The following is a 15,863-nucleotide window of genomic DNA, read 5'->3' on the forward strand; positions in this document are numbered from 1 at the left end:
CATGAGTCTGAGTGGAGTATTGTGCAGCCTGGGCCCCGCAGCGCCTCCTGGCGGAGCGATCAGCTCATGTCACTCCCTGAACTCTTATATCCACTCGCGTCGCGTCGCGTCAGCTGTACTGAAGATGGCGGAGGGCGTTGCGGAGCGTGTTGCGGAGCGTCTGTCCGCTCAGGAGGCGCAGGTCGAGGCGTTGCGTCGCGAGATCCTCGGCCTGCAGGAGTTACTGACGGGCGGGTTCGACTTCAGACCCGGGCCGGACCTGGACGAGCTGATCACCGAGAACCAAAAGCTCCGGTACCGGCTAGTGCACCTCCGCAGGAGCCTCGAGGAGGAGCAGGAGAAGAAGGAGAAGAAGAAGGAGAAGGAGGAGAAGGAGAAGGAGAAGGAGAAGGAGAAGAGGACAAAGACACAGAAGAGCCAGAATAAGACTGAAGAACCAGAGGAGAAGATCCACTTAAAGGTGCGAGACTCTAAAACTGAGAGAATAATAGAGTAACACTGATGATCCTGGACCCATAACAGTACAATATACAGATTATCTATCTATCTATCTATCTATCTATCTATCTATCTATCTATCTATCTATCTATCTATCTATCTATCTGTCTATCTGTCTGTCTATCTGTCTATCTGTCTATCTCATCCATCCATCCATCCGTCCGTCTGTCCGTCTATGAACATGTTTTTCATTGTTTGTGTATTTCAGCAGAATGCTGCACCATCACGATCCAGTGCATCAGATGTTGAAGAGAAGCAGAAGGAGAAGAAGGAGAAGAAGGAGAAGCCCGAGACTGAGGTACAGTACAGGAAGAGCATCAGTGTAACACACACACACACACACACACACACTCTGAGCCCTGAGCTCTTCCTCTCCTCGTCCCTGTAGAAGCTGAAGTCTTGGCCTGGTTTCGTCTCTGAGCGTCTGGAACTCTACGAGCGTCTGAAGGAGGAGAGCGATGCTCTTCTGGCCGAGCGAGCGGCCCTCTCTCACTCCATCAGTGTGTTGCTGCCGGACGGAAACACACTCACGGCCACAGCCTGGGTCAGCACCCCGTATCAGCTGGCCTGTGCCCTCAGGTGAGGAGATGCAGCATTCTGGGAGGTCTAACCTGTGTGTGTGTGTGTGTGTGTGTGTGTGTGTGTGTGTGTGTGTGTGTGCGTGTGTGTGTGTGTGTGTGTGCGTGCGTGCAGTCGAGGTCTGGCATATAACTGTGTGTTGGGGTGTGTGTTGTGCAGTCGAGGTCTGGCGGATAACTGTGTGATCGCGCGTGTGAACGGGGAACTGTGGGATCTGGACCGACCGCTGGAGGCCGACTGCAGTCTGGAGCTGCTGCGCTTCGACCATGAGGACGCTCAGGCCGTGAGTTAACTAGTGTGTGTGTGTGTGTGTGAGTGTGAGTGAGTGTGACTGAATGTGTGTGTGAGTGAGTGAGTGAGTGTGACTGAATGTGTGAGTGAGTGAGTGAGTGTGACTGAATGAGTGAGTGAGTGTGAGTGAGTGAGTGAGTGAGTGAGTGTGACAGTGAGTGAGTGTGAGTGAGTGAGTGAGTGTGACTGAATGAGTGAGTGTGACTGAATGAGTGAGTGAGTGAGTGAGTGTGACTGAATGAGTGAGTGAGTGAGTGAGTGTGACTGAATGAGTGAGTGAGTGTGAGTGAGTGAGTGTGACTGAATGAATGAGTGAGTGAGTGAGTGAGTGAGTGAGTGTGTGTGAGTGAGTGAGTGTGAGTGTGTGTGAGTGTGAGTGTGTGTGAGTGAGTGAGTGTGACTGAATGAGTGAGTGAGTGAGTGAGTGAGTGAGTGAGTGTGTCTGAATGAATGAATGAGTGAGTGTGACAGTGAGTGTGAGTGAGTGTGTGAGTGAGTGAGTGAGTGAGTGAGTGAGTGAGTGAGTGAGTGAGTGAGTGAGTGTGACAGTGAGTGAGTGTGAGTGAGTGAGTGTGACTGAATGAGTGAGTGAGTGAGTGAGTGAGTGTGACTGAATGAGTGAGTGAGTGAGTGAGTGAGTGAGTGAGTGTGAGTGAGTGAGTGTGACTGAATGAGAGAGTGAGTGAGTGAGTGAGTGAGTGTGAGTGAGTGTGACTGAATGAGTGAGTGAGTGAGTGTGACAGTGAGTGAGTGAGTGAGTGTGAGTGAGTGAGTGTGAGTGAGTGTGAGTGAGTGTGAGTGAGTGAGTGTGAGTGAGTGTGAGTGAGTGTGAGTGAGTGTGAGTGAGTGAGTGAGTGTGAGTGAGTGTGACAGTGAGTCAGTGAGTGAGTGTGAGTGAGTGAGTGTGACTGAATGAGTGAGTGAGTGTGGATGAGGAACACTTTCTGCTCTTCTGCTCTAAATACTCCAGTATAAGAGAAACCTTTCTGCCCAGATTTGAAATCTTGATTCCATCGTTCTCTGAACTGAGTGACGCTGAGAAAATGTTCTTCTTACTGGGAGAAGATGATAGTACAGCTGCACTCGCGGCTAAATATGTGTTAGCTATTCACAACGCCAGAGCCAGCTAATTCTCTAGAGAGACCCACTGTATTTATTCATTTATTAGGATAGATTGTGTTTATCTATTTATTTATATTTACTATGCTACATATGACATGATCTATACATATATGTTTTATTTGTTTTATTATTTATATATGTTGATGCTTTGGCAACATTGTGTTACACAGTCATGCTAATAAAGCTCATTTTGAATTGAAAAAAATTGAATTGTGAGTGAGTGTGACTGAATGAGTGAGTGAGTGAGTGTGAGTGAGTGTGACAGTGAGTGAGTGTGAGTGAGTGAGTGTGACTGAATGAGTGAGTGAGTGAGTGTGAGTGAGTGAGTGTGACTGAATGAGTGAGTGAGTGTGAGTGAGTGTGTGAGTGAGTGAGTGTGAGTGAGTGAGTGTGACTGAATGAGTGAGTGAGTGAGTGTGGATGAGGAACACTTTCTGCTCTTCTGCTCTAAATACTCCAGTATAAGAGAAACCTTTCTGCCCAGATTTGAAATCTTGATTCCATCGTTCTCTGAACTGAGTGACACTGAGAAAATGTTCTTCTTACTGGGAGAAGATGATAGTACAGCTGCACTCGCGGCTAAATGTGTGTTAGCTATTCACAATGCCAGAGCCAGCTAATTCTCTAGAGAGACCCACTGTATTTATTCATTTATTAGGATAGATTGTGTTTATCTATTTATTTATATTTACTATGCTACATATGACATGATCTATACATATATGTTTTATTTGTTTTATTATTTATATATGTTGATGCTTTGGCAACATTGTGTTACACAGTCATGCTAATAAAGCTCATTTTGAATTGAAAAAAATTGAATTGTGAGTGTGACTGAATGTGTGAGTGAGAGTGACTGAATGAGTGAGTGAGTGAGTGAGTGTGAGTGAGTGAGTGAGTGAGTGAGTGTGAGTGAGTGAGTGAGTGAGTGAGTGAGTGAGTGAGTGAGTGAGTGAGTGAGTGAGTGAGTGAGTGAGTGAGTGAGTGTGAGTGAGTGACTGAATGAGTGAGTGACTGAATGAGTGAGTGAGTGAGTGTGAGTGAGTGAGTGAGTGTGACAGTGAGTGAGTGTGAGTGAGTGTGACAGTGAGTGAGTGTGATTGAGTGTGACTGAATGAGTGAGTGAGTGAGTGAGTGAGTGTGACTAAATGAGTGAGTGAGTGAGTGAGTGAGTGTGAGTGAGTGAGTGTGACTGAATGAGTGAGTGAGTGTGACTGAATGAGTGAGTGAGTGAGTGAGTGAGTGAATGAGTGAGTGAGTGTGAGTGAGTGTGTGAGTGAGTGAGTGTGAGTGAGTGAGTGTGACTGAATGAGTGAGTGAGTGTGAGTGAGTGTGTGACTGAGTGAGTGAGTGAGAGTGAGTGAGTGTGACAGTGAGTGAGTGTGACTGAGTGAGTGAGTGTGACTGAGTGAGTGTGTGACTGAGTGAGTGAGAGTGAGTGAGTGTGACAGTGAGTGAGTGTGACTGAGTGAGTGAGTGTGAGTGAGTGTGACTGAATGAGTGAGTGAGTGAGTGTGACTGAATGAGTGAGTGAGTGAGTGAGTGAGTGAGTGTGACAGTGAGTCAGTGAGTGAGTGTGAGTGAGTGAGTGTGACTGAATGAGTGAGTGAGTGTGAGTGAGTGAGTGAGTGAGTGAGTGTGAGTGAGTGTGAGTGAGTGAGTGTGACTGAATGAGTGAGTGAGTGTGACTGAATGAGTGAGTGAGTGTGACTGAATGAGTGAGTGAGTGACTGAGTGAGTGTGAGTGAGTGTGACTGAATGTGTGAGTGAGTGAGTGAGTGAGTGAGTGAGTGAGTGTGAGAGTGAGTGAGTGAGTGAGTGAGTGAGTGAGTGAGTGAGTGAGTGAGTGAGTGAGTGAGTGTGAATGAGTGAGTGAGTGTGACAGTGAGTGTGAGTGAGTGAGTGTGACTGACTGAATGAGTGAGTGAGTGTGACTGAGTGAGTGTGACTGAGTGAGTGTGTGTGAGTGAGTGTGAGTGAGTGTGACAGTGAGTGAGTGAGTGTGAGTGAGTGTGACAGTGAGTGAGTGAGTGAGTGTGAGTGAGTGTGACAGTGAGTGAGTGAGTGTGACAGTGAGTGTGAGTGAGTGTGACAGTGAGTGAGTGTGAGTGAGTGTGACAGTGAGTGAGTGAGTGAGAGAGAGAGTGAGTGTGAATTGAATTTAAATTTGATTAAATGGAATTGAATTGAATGGGTTTCAAAGGAATTAAACTGAATTGAATTTAAATTTGATTAAATGGAATTGAATTGAATGGGTTTCAAAGGAATTAAACTGAATTGAATTTAAATTTGATTAAATGGAATTGAACTGAACTGAATTGAATTTAAATTTGATTGAATGGAATTGAATGGGTTTCAAAGGAATTGAACTGAACTGAATTGAATTTAAATTTGATTGAATGGAATTGAATTGAATGGTTTTCAAAGAAATTGAACTGAATTGAATTTAAATTTGATTGAATGGAATTGAATTGAATGGGTTTCAAAGGAATTAAACTGAATTGAATTTAAATTTGATTGAATGGAATTGAATTGAATGGGTTTCAATGGAATTGAATTGAATGGAATGTGTTTGAATGTAATTTAATGTAATTAAATTGAACAGAACTGAATTTAATTTAATGAACAGAACAGAATTTAATTGAATGGAATTAAGTTGAACAGAACAGAATTAAACTGAATTGAATGGAACAGAATTTAATTTAATTAAACAGAACTGAATTGAATAAAACTGAATGGATTGGAACCCAAATAGAATGGAATTGAACGTAATTGAATTTAATGTAATTTAATGGAATAAAATTATATGGAACAAAATTTTTAACAAAATAGAATTACACTACATTGAATGGAACAGAACTGAATTATACTCAATTGAATTGAACTGAATCAAACCGAACAGAATTAAATTGAATGTAATTGAATTTAATAGAATACATTTAAATGGAACAAAACAGAAATTTTTAACAGAACAGAATTAAACAGAATTAAATTGATATTAATTGAATTGAAGGGACTTAATTGAATGGAATTGAACTGAACAGAATTGAATGGAACATAATTAAATTGAACTGAATGGAATAGAGTTGAATTGATCTAAATAGAGTTGTATTGAATTGAATTGAATGTAATTCTACACACACACACACACACAGTTGTTTTCTGCCTCAGGTGTACTGGCACTCGAGCGCTCATATCCTGGGCGAGGCCATGGAGTGTTTCTACGGCGGGTGTCTCTGCTACGGGCCGCCCATCGAGAACGGCTTCTACTACGACATGTTCCTGGACGGACACAAGTGAGTGTGTGTTCTGTTCCTGAGCTGATCTTCATCACGCCTGGTCTCGTCATCATCAGCGTGTGTGTGTGTGTGTGTGTGTGTGTGTGTGTGTGTGTGTGTGTGTGTTGACAGAGGAGTGTCGTGCTCAGAGTTTGCTGATCTGGAGCTCCTCTGCCGAGGCATCATCAAGGACAAGCAGCCGTTCGAGAGACTGGAGGTCCGGAAGGAGACGCTGCTCCAGATGTTCAAGGTCAGGAACTCCAGATGTTCAAGGTCAGGAACTCCACCTCCAGACCTTTACTGTAAAGTTCATACTTTACCATGGAGTTTTGGTTCCTGTCACTGTCATCAGGATCATCCATAGACGGGATTGGGCGAGTGCCCTGGGGCTCCAGCCAATAGGGGGCACTTTGGCTTTTGTCTTGCTTAGTTGGGGACATTTATTTTAATATTCAACAATATTATTGATCTCCAGCATTGACAGCATTATATGAGAACTGAACTGAGCTGGACAATGACATCACGGCTTTCTCCAGAGCGGAGATGACTCGACTCGACCACATCAGATCCTGTGATTTCAGCGATTAGTGAACATGAACCAGCAATGAACAATACTTCTATTGCAAATCTCAGTTAATGTTAATCTCAGGATTTACTAATACGTTATTAAAATCAAAAGTTGAATCTTTTAACATTAGTTAACGCAACCGTGAACTGAGATGAACAAACAATGACTGGATTTTTATCACCTAACATTAACAGAGATTAATAAATGTTGTAAAGTTGATTGCTCACTGTTTGCTAACAAATGTTAAGAAAGTGTTTCGTCTTGTTCTAGTACAACAAGTTCAAGTGTCGCATCCTGAACGAGAAGGTTTCCACGGCGACCACGACGGTCTACAGGTAACAGGAAGTGATGTGTGTCCGTTTGGATGCTGTAAAGCTTGTGTGTGTGTGTGTGTGTCATGAACTCTTCCTGTCTCAGGTGTGGCCCTTTGATCGACCTGTGTCGCGGCCCGCATGTACGGCACACCGGAAGGATCAAAGCACTCAAGATCTATAAGGTAACTCAGTTTAACATCTCAAACTATTACAGACATCTGCAGTTCTACAACTGTGTGACACTCAGTCCAGTGGAATGAGAAATGGTCTTTAATTTAATTGAATTTAACTGAACTGAATTTAATTTAATTTAATGGTTTTGAATGTAATTTATCTGAACTGAATTGAATGGAACAGAACTGAATGGTATTTAATTGAATGGGTTTGATGTAATTGAATATAATTTAATGGAATTCAATTAAATGGAATGGAATTGAATGAAACAGAATTAAACTGAATTGAACGGAACATTATTATGTTTAATTGAATTGAATGGAATGGAACTGAATTGTTCTGAATTACATTTTTACTGAAATGAATCGCATAGAACAAAATTTAATTGAATTAAATGGAACAGAATTAAATTGAACAGAACATAATTATATTGAATTGAATTGAACATATAAAGGAATAGACATGGAAAAGATCTGAAGTGAAGTGTGTGTGTTGTGCAGAACTCCTCCACGTACTGGGAAGGGCGCTCCGACATGGAGACTCTTCAGCGGATCTACGGAATCTCTTTTCCTGACAGCAAAATGCTGAAGGAATGGGAGCGTTTCCAGGAGGAAGCCAGAAACCGAGACCACCGCAAGATCGGGAAGGTGTGTGTGTGTGAGATTTACTGATCCGAGTCAGCTTTCCATCGGACAGATCCATACAATATTCATTTGAAGATTGCAAGTTAACATTTCTATAATTGAATCCTTTGATACAGAGATTTGGCTGTTCACATTTATTGATCGTGAAAGTGTTTTGCCTCATGATATTTAGCGGGTTATCCTGTATATTTCTATACTGTCGTCGAGGCGTTTGTCAGATCAGTGTCTTCACTTCCTGTGGAGCGATGATGTCACTTCCTCCTGGTGTGACTGAGCGAGGTGGTTAAGGTGTGTGTCTCTGGTGTGATTGACAGGATCAGGAGCTTTTCTTCTTCCACGATCTGAGTCCTGGAAGCTGCTTCTTCCTGCCTCGAGGAGCGTTCATCTACAACACACTGACCGAGTTCATCAGGGTGCGTGTGTGTGTGTGTGTGTGTGTGTGTGTGTGTGTGTGTGCGTGTGTGTGATGGGTAGGTTTAGGGGTCGGGTTAGTATAAGGCGAGAGAATAGTTGTACAGTATAAAAACCATTACGTCTATGGACAGTCCACATTTAGATAGCCAAGTAAACGTGTGTGTGTGTGTGTGTGTGTGAAGTGTGAGTGATGGGTAGGTTTAGGGGTCGGGTTAGTGTGTGTGTGTGTGTGTGTGTGTGTGTGTGTGTGTGTGTGTGTGTGTGTGTGTGTGTGTGTGTGTGTGTGTGTGTGTGTGTGTGTGTGTGTGTGAAGTGTGAGTGATGGGTAGGTTTAGGGGTCGGGTTAGTGTGTGTGTGTGTGTGTGTGTGTGTGTGTGTGTGTGTGTGTGTGTGTGTGTGTGTGTGTGTGAAGTGTGAGTGATGGGTAGGTTTAGGGGTCGGGTTAGTGTGTGTGTGTGTGTGTGTGTGTGTGTGTGTCTGTGTGTGTGTGTGTGTGTGTGTGTGTGAACTTGTTTTCCATTTCAGTTGTACTGGCAATAAACTGCAGTTCTACAAGGACTTTATATGGTCTTAAACTGAACAGAATTGAATTGAATGTAATTGATTTGAACGCGTGTGTGTGCAGGAGGAGTACTGTCGGCGTGGCTTCCAGGAGGTTGCGTCCCCGAACATCTACAACTCTAAGCTGTGGGAGACGTCGGGTCACTGGCAGCTTTACAGCGACAACATGTTCTCGTTTGCGGTGGAGAGCGACGTCTTCGCCCTGAAGCCCATGAACTGTCCCGGACACTGGTGACGAACCCACATCCCATATCTAACATCTCCACACTCTGAAGTGTGGCCGGCAAAAATGACAGAATTTATTTATTTATTTATTTTTTCAATGAAGTTAATGTACTATATTTTAGCTCAATATAATATTTTGTATTTTTAGGGGATTTTATGGTACTAAATTATATTTACACTGTATTTATAATTAATTTATGTACTTTTTGAGCATAGACAATTAAATTCAATTTCCAACTTCAACACAACTCAACACAACTCAACTAGAGTTGTTCCGATTCCGATACCAGTATCGGAAATGCCGCCGATACCAATCAAAATGCTGGGATCGGTATCGGCGAGTACTTGTACCCATGTACCGATCCGATACCATTTTCTTAAACAATAACATTACCTAGTTAAGCACGCTAGCTTTGCTTAACGCGGCAAATCGGAGATCAATTCTTCTTCGCTGCTCTAAACAGTGGTTGCGTGTGGCAACGCAGGAAGTTGTGCTGTTGCCACAAGCAACCACTGTTTAGAGCAGCGAAGAAGAAATGAAAACGCGCACTGGCAGTATGTCCGCTGTTTGGCAGTATTTCAGACTGGACCAACCAGCCATTAAAACGGCGACATGTCTCATATGCCATACTGTAATAATTGCGAGGGGTGGCACAAGAAGAAGCAACTTCAACACAAGTAACTTAATAAAGCATTTGAAGACGCGTCACCCCGCAGAACACGACGGTTACATAAACGCAAGGGCAGAGAAGGATGAGCCGCGCCAGAATCAACAATCTCTGGAAGCTTCATTCAAACCAAGAGAAAAGTTTTCAAAAGACAGCCAACGAGCGATACATCCAACACAATTATCGAGTTTATTATTCTGGATGACCAGCCGCTGTTCAGTCATCGAAAACAATGGATTTCGCCGCTTGATTTAACATATGGAGCCCCGGTACAGTTTGACTGGACGCAAATACATATCTGAAACAGCGTTCCCTATTCCAGACAGTGCGTAAACACATTTCATGCAAACTAAAAGATGTGAAATCAAACAGCTTTACTACTGACATCTTTAGTTGAGGTTTATTTGTACTCAAGTCTCTTATTTCACTACATTGTGGCTGCACTTATTTAAAGGACTAACGTTAGATTGAGTACAAGTTAATGTTGTACTTTTTTTTTCTTTTCTTTTTTTTAACCTATGTATTTGAAAAATGAAATGCCGTTCATTTAACACAATTGTTTCTGGACTTAAAGTTATAAAGAGATTATTTTTCTTATATTATTCATAGAGTTATACAACTAAATAAAACTAAAATACCTTTTTCAGTTTATAGGATTAGATGTGTGGCTGCATTTGAAGTTCTTTTTCAAATAAATAATATATTGCTGTGAAATGTATGTCAGATAATAAAAATACTCTAGTTCACTGTATGTATTTGTTCATGTTTTATTAAGGGATTAGTCTGAAGCACACCATAAAATAATTATATCAATTCATACAGGGCTAGTAATTGCAGCTGTATAGATACACACCCAGGTATCGGATCAGTACTCGGTATCGGCCGATACCCTGAGTCCAGGTATCGGAATCGGTATCGGGGAGGGAAAAAGGGTATCGGAACATCTCTAAACTCAACACAACTCAACACAACACAACACAACACAACTCAACTCAACACAACTCAACCCAAAACTAACCCAACCCAGTTTAGCCCAACCTAGCTAAACCCAACTGAACCCAACTCAACCCAACTCAACCTAACTCAACCTAACCAAAACTCAACCCAACTCAACCAAACTCAACCAAACTCAACCTAACTCAACCTAACCAAAACTCAACCCAACTCAACCCAACTCAACCTAACTCAACCTAACCCAACTCAACCTAACTCAACCTAGGTCAGCCCAACCCAACTAAACACATCCCAACTCAACCCAACTAAACACAACTAAACAACTCAACTCAACACAACACAGCTCTTAGGTTCAGAACCTAACTCAACCCAGTTCAGCCCAACTCAGCCCAGCTAAACCCAGAGTAATCATGATTATCTCCCTCCAGTCTGATGTTCGGTCACCGGCCGCGCTCCTGGCGAGAGCTTCCTCTCAGACTGGCCGACTTCGGCGTGTTGCACCGGAACGAGCTCTCGGGAACGCTGACGGGACTCACCAGGGTCCGGCGCTTCCAGCAGGACGACGCTCATATCTTCTGCTCTATTGATCAGGTGTGCTGAGGCTTTAGCCAGCGTGGAGTGAGACTGTGATCTTCAGAAGCTCCTGATTTAGGAAACACATAGAGGATTAGTTACTTTTTTACATTTCAACCACAAAACCATTACATTTTTTTGTGTATTCGTGATTCAAGTGCGACAAAAGTCCTGGGTTCTTGGACCCCTCTGATGAACACTAAATGTTTTAACATTTAAAAAAAAAAATGGATAAGAAAGCTTGCTTTCCTCCACCGTCAATCCCACGATTCCCTGTAATGCCTTCCACTGCTCATTCTTTACGAGCTTGCTTGTTCATGTTGTTTCAGATCGAGTCTGAGATGAAGGGTTGTCTGGATTTCCTGCGCTGCATCTACGACGTCTTCGGCTTCTCCTTCCAGCTGCATCTCTCCACGCGTCCCGAGAAGTTTCTGGGCGATGTTGCCGTGTGGGATCAGGCGGAGAAGGTCCCAGAGTGCCATTTAACGGCTGTCTCTGAGATGTGGGGTGTTGTTGTTCAATATTAACTGAGGTTTTATTTTAACAGCAACTGGAGAACAGCCTGAATGAGTTCGGGGAGCCGTGGAAGCTGAATCCTGGCGATGGGGCTTTTTACGGACCAAAGGTCAGAACTCTTTATGACTGATGTTGCGTTCATAAATCACATCGACCTATGGAAGCTCGTTTCTATCACGGGAAACTAATTTAAAAAGGTAATTGTGACTTTTTATCTAGCAATTCTCATTTTTTTCTCAAAAAAAAAATTAAGCTCATAATTCGGACATTTTCTGACAAGTTTATCTCACACAACTATGACTTTTCGCAAGTTATAAGGTCAGAATTGCGAAATGTAAACTTGCAATTGCGAGAAAGTCAGAATTGCAATAAATAAACTTGATTGTGAGAAAATTTTCAGAATTGCGAGAAACCCATATATAAACTCGCGATTATGATTAAAAAAAGTCAGAATTGGAAGAAATAAATTTTCCGATTCTGGAAAAAAATTGAAATTGCAAGATATAAATTACGATTGCGAGAAAATTCAGAATTCCGAGATATAAACTTGCAATTGCAAGAAAAGTAAGAATTACAATAAACTACGATTATGATTACGAGAAAAACATTCTGAATTGCGAGATAAAAACTTGCGATTTAAAAAAAAAAGTCAAAATTGGAAGAAATAAACTACGATTCCAAAAAAAAATCTGAATTACGAGATATAAATTACAATTGCGAATTTATATCTCACAAATCTGACTTTATTTCTCAGAATTTCTCTTCGCAACTCAGACTTTTTGGATTTTTTCCGCAATCGTAGTTTATTTCTCAAGCAATAATCTTTTTTTATTTTTACGTTTTCCATGGCGGAAACAAGCTTCCATATCAAGACGTTTCCCAGCAGGAATATTAATTTCTCTGAACTCTTCTGCTCCAGATTGACATCCAGATTAAAGACGCCATCGGCCGTTATCATCAGTGCGCCACAATTCAGCTGGACTTCCAATTACCCGTGCGCTTCAATCTCACATATGTGGGGTGAGAACAGCTCAGCACTCGCTCTAAACTCTCTTTTAGACGTCTCTGTGTTTTAAAAGTGCATTGTGTGATATTTAGGAGGATCTGTTGACAGAAATGCAATATCATAAACATAACAATGTTTTCAGTGATGTATAAAGACCTTACATAATGAACCGTTATGTGTTTATTAGCTTAGAATGAGGCATTTCTCTCTACACACACCGCGGGTCCGCTTATATCGACATGTTTCTACGGTGGCCCTGAGCGGACAAACGCGTTTCGTCACTATATTGTTCTTCGTGTAAAGAAGCGAGCTAAAGTCAGCGAATAAAACACTGACACAATGATGAACAAGTAACAATATTATTCACAATAACATCGTTTTACTGAATAAGTAAACCTAATTTCTTAATTTATCTTTGTAAAGAAACCTCATTGTTTAACTGGCGACTCTCTGCTGTCTCAGACGACGACATCACTTCCCGTCAGTCACCGTAACTTCTGTTGGGTGCAATTCACAACCTCACCACTAGATGCCGCTAAAAATCACACACTGCACCTTTAACTGTGTGAACCTTTTTAGGAAAGACGGGGATGACAAGGCCAGACCGGTGATCATTCACCGCGCCATTCTGGGCTCAGTGGAGCGGATGATCGCCATCCTCACCGAGAACTACGCCGGGAAATGGTGAGTTACTGTTTCGAATCATTTTAATCTACATTCAGCGGCTTTACAGCTGTCTTCGCAAAGCTGCATCACGTTTGGGTTGTTGTCAGAAGCGTGATTGTACTATGAATGACTGTAGTCTCATGAATCATGTCTTCAGATGATTTGAGGTCTTTCAAGGGTTGTTCTTGTAGCGTCTGTGTTTCCTCAGGCCGCTGTGGTTGTCTCCACGTCAGGTGATGCTGGTGCCGGTTAACCCGTCTCTCGAAGAATACGCCAAACAGGTACAACCACAGCTCCATCATCGCTTGCTGGACAACAGAGAATGTTTTTTGATGCTCAGTCTTTATATTTTTAGACTATAATAATAACCATTTTCCTGCTCTTATTATGAACGACGCATAAGTGCGATTGCGAGAGAAAGTCTAAATCGCAAAATATAAACTACGATTAAAAGATAAAAGTCAGAATTGCGAGAAAAAAGTAAAAATTGCGAGATATAAACTACGATTGAAAGAAATAAACTACGATTGCGAGAATAAAGTCAGAATTGCGAGAAAAAAGTCAGAATCGCAAAGAATATACTACGATTACAAGAAAAAAGTGAGAATTGCGAGAAAAAAGTCAGAATTGCAAGATATAAACTATGATTGAAAGAAATAAACTACGATTGCGAGAATAAAGTCAGAATTGCGAGAAAAAAGTCAGAATTGCAAGATATAAACTACAATAGAAAGAAATAAACTACGATTGCGAGAATAAAGTCAGAATTGTGAGGAAAAAGTCAGAATTACAAGGAATAAAATATGATTACGAGAAGAAAGTCAGAATTGCAAGAAATAACCCACAATTACGATAAAAAAAGTCAGAATTGAGAGAATTTAGAAACTAAAGTTGATCTTCCTCCCGCTCCAGAAGTCCAAATTGCAAGAAATAAACTACGATTGCGAGAAAAAAGTCTGAATTGCAAGAAATAAACTACGATTCCGAGAAAAATGTCAGAATTGCGAGAAAAAAGTCAGAATTGCAAGAAATAAACTACGATTCCGAGAAAAAAGTCAGAATTGCAAGAAATAAACTACGATTCCGAGAAAAAAGTCAGAATTGCGAGAAAAAAGTCAGAATTGCGAGAAAAAAGTCAGAATTGCGAGAAAAAAGTCAGAATTGAGAGAAAAAAGTCAGAATTGAGAGAAAAAAGTCAGCATTGAGAGAAATAACCTACAATTACTAAAAAGTCAGAATTGCGAGAAATAGCCTACAATTACGATAAAAAAGTCAGAATTGAGAGAATGTAGAAACTAAAGTTGATCTTCTCCCGCTCCAGGTCTGTAAACGGTTTGTTGAAGCCGGTTTTATGGCCGATGCTGATTTGGATTCCAGCTGCCTTCTGAACAAGAAAATTCGCAACGCACAGCTTGCGCAGTACAACTTCATCCTGGGTAAGATGTGAGGACTGACGAGTGAGTTTCCCGACTCTGATGCGCAGTGTCGGGTGTAACTCATTACAAGTAACTTGAGTTACATAATCAGATTACTTTTTCAAGTAACTAGTAAAGTAATTTAAAACAAAATATCTAAGTATACGCAGTATAAAAACTAAGTAACGCAATTAGTTACTTTTTTGGGGAGTAAAGCAATTTTGTAATGCATTAGTTTTAAAAGTAACTGTCCCCAACACTGATCCGTGCGCTGATACGCCAGCTGTGTGTGTTTGTGTGTGTTTGTCTGGCAGTGGTGGGCGAGAAGGAGCGTGTCACGAACAGTGTGAACGTGCGCACCAGAGACAACAAGGTGCACGGAGAAGTGTGTGTGGAGGAGGTGATGGCCAGACTGACTCGGATCCGACGCTCCCGGTGCCGCAGCGCGGAGGAAGACTTCTGAGTCCCACAGGGTTCGTACAAGTGCTTAAAGTGCTTGAATTTGACTTTTTTAAATGTAAGTCCTGGAAAACCCTTGAAAACAGCCATAATCATGAAGAGGGACTTGAAAAGTGCTTGAAATTAGTGTTTAATTTTTTCACAAAAAAACCCCACAAACTTTTCACATAAAATGAACGCTGCAGACCGTCTGATATATAGAGCTATTTCGGATGATGTTAAGTTTATGATAAGTATATAATACAACTTTCATTCTTCAGGTCAATCATGTATTCATGGAAAAAAATCTGTTTGAATAAGGAAGACAATATCTTTGTCATAGTATCCTCTCAATGGTTAAGGGGATTTCCCATGTCTGACAGCACTGGTCAATGGATTCATCTCTGTGAAGTGAAGCAGATACCATATATGTGTAATTTAAGTAAAAAACAAACAAAAAAATAATAAAGATTTAGTTGGAGATGTGCTAATTGTAATTCTTTGAAATCCAAAAAAGTAGTGCTTAAAGTCCTGGAATTTAATTTTACAGAATCTGAACGAGCCCTGGTCTGAGATGAAGCTCGCCGATGGGAATATGAAGAAGGAAAACTGCACTGTTTACTCTGAGCGAAGGCATTCGGAAGATGTTCTGTGAAACAACGGCTTTGTTCGCTGGCCGTGTGAAATGTTGTGATGGTTTGGTGTTAAAGTGTCTGGATGTTTGTGTTCAAGTGCTGAGGGTTTGCAATAAAGACTCTCAAAGATTCAGCATCATGTTTCTGGTTTGTTATTCTGGATGTTTACACACGTACATCTTCTGAGAAACATCATATAATATACATAATCAAAACGTTCGATGCCATGTTGAGGCATTCAGAATCTTTAATTAGTGAATTAAATAATTAATTAAATATTCCCTTTGTCATTTTACTCATTATAAATCACGCAATGCTAGGGT

At 41.5% G+C, this 15,863-nt stretch overlaps 1 protein-coding gene across 2 annotated transcripts; it reads left to right on the plus strand.

The window, feature by feature from the left end:
- Nucleotides 1–72: 72 nt before the first annotated feature.
- tars3 (threonyl-tRNA synthetase 3) lies at nt 73–15,678 on the plus strand. Of its 2 annotated transcripts, none has more exons than XM_081373138.1 (20): nt 73–460; nt 708–797; nt 888–1,078; nt 1,238–1,361; nt 5,663–5,787; nt 5,902–6,019; nt 6,608–6,672; nt 6,755–6,833; nt 7,326–7,472; nt 7,784–7,882; nt 8,509–8,675; nt 10,720–10,882; nt 11,194–11,331; nt 11,412–11,489; nt 12,300–12,400; nt 12,966–13,070; nt 13,261–13,333; nt 14,374–14,488; nt 14,782–14,940; nt 15,456–15,678. In XM_081373138.1, the coding sequence occupies exons 1-19, from the start codon at nt 125–127 to the stop codon at nt 14,928–14,930; spliced, it is 2,463 nt and encodes an 820-aa protein (XP_081229264.1). In that variant the 5' UTR covers nt 73–124; the 3' UTR covers nt 14,931–14,940; nt 15,456–15,678. The 2 variants fall into 2 exon arrangements, with proteins under 2 accessions (XP_081229264.1, XP_081229265.1); XM_081373139.1 differs by having other exon boundaries at nt 119–460; nt 711–797.
- Nucleotides 15,679–15,863: the final 185 nt, after the last annotated feature.

Source organism: Scardinius erythrophthalmus (assembly GCF_964197995.2).
Source record: "Scardinius erythrophthalmus genome assembly, chromosome: 8".
NCBI classification, from domain to species: Eukaryota; Metazoa; Chordata; class Actinopteri; order Cypriniformes; family Leuciscidae; genus Scardinius; species Scardinius erythrophthalmus.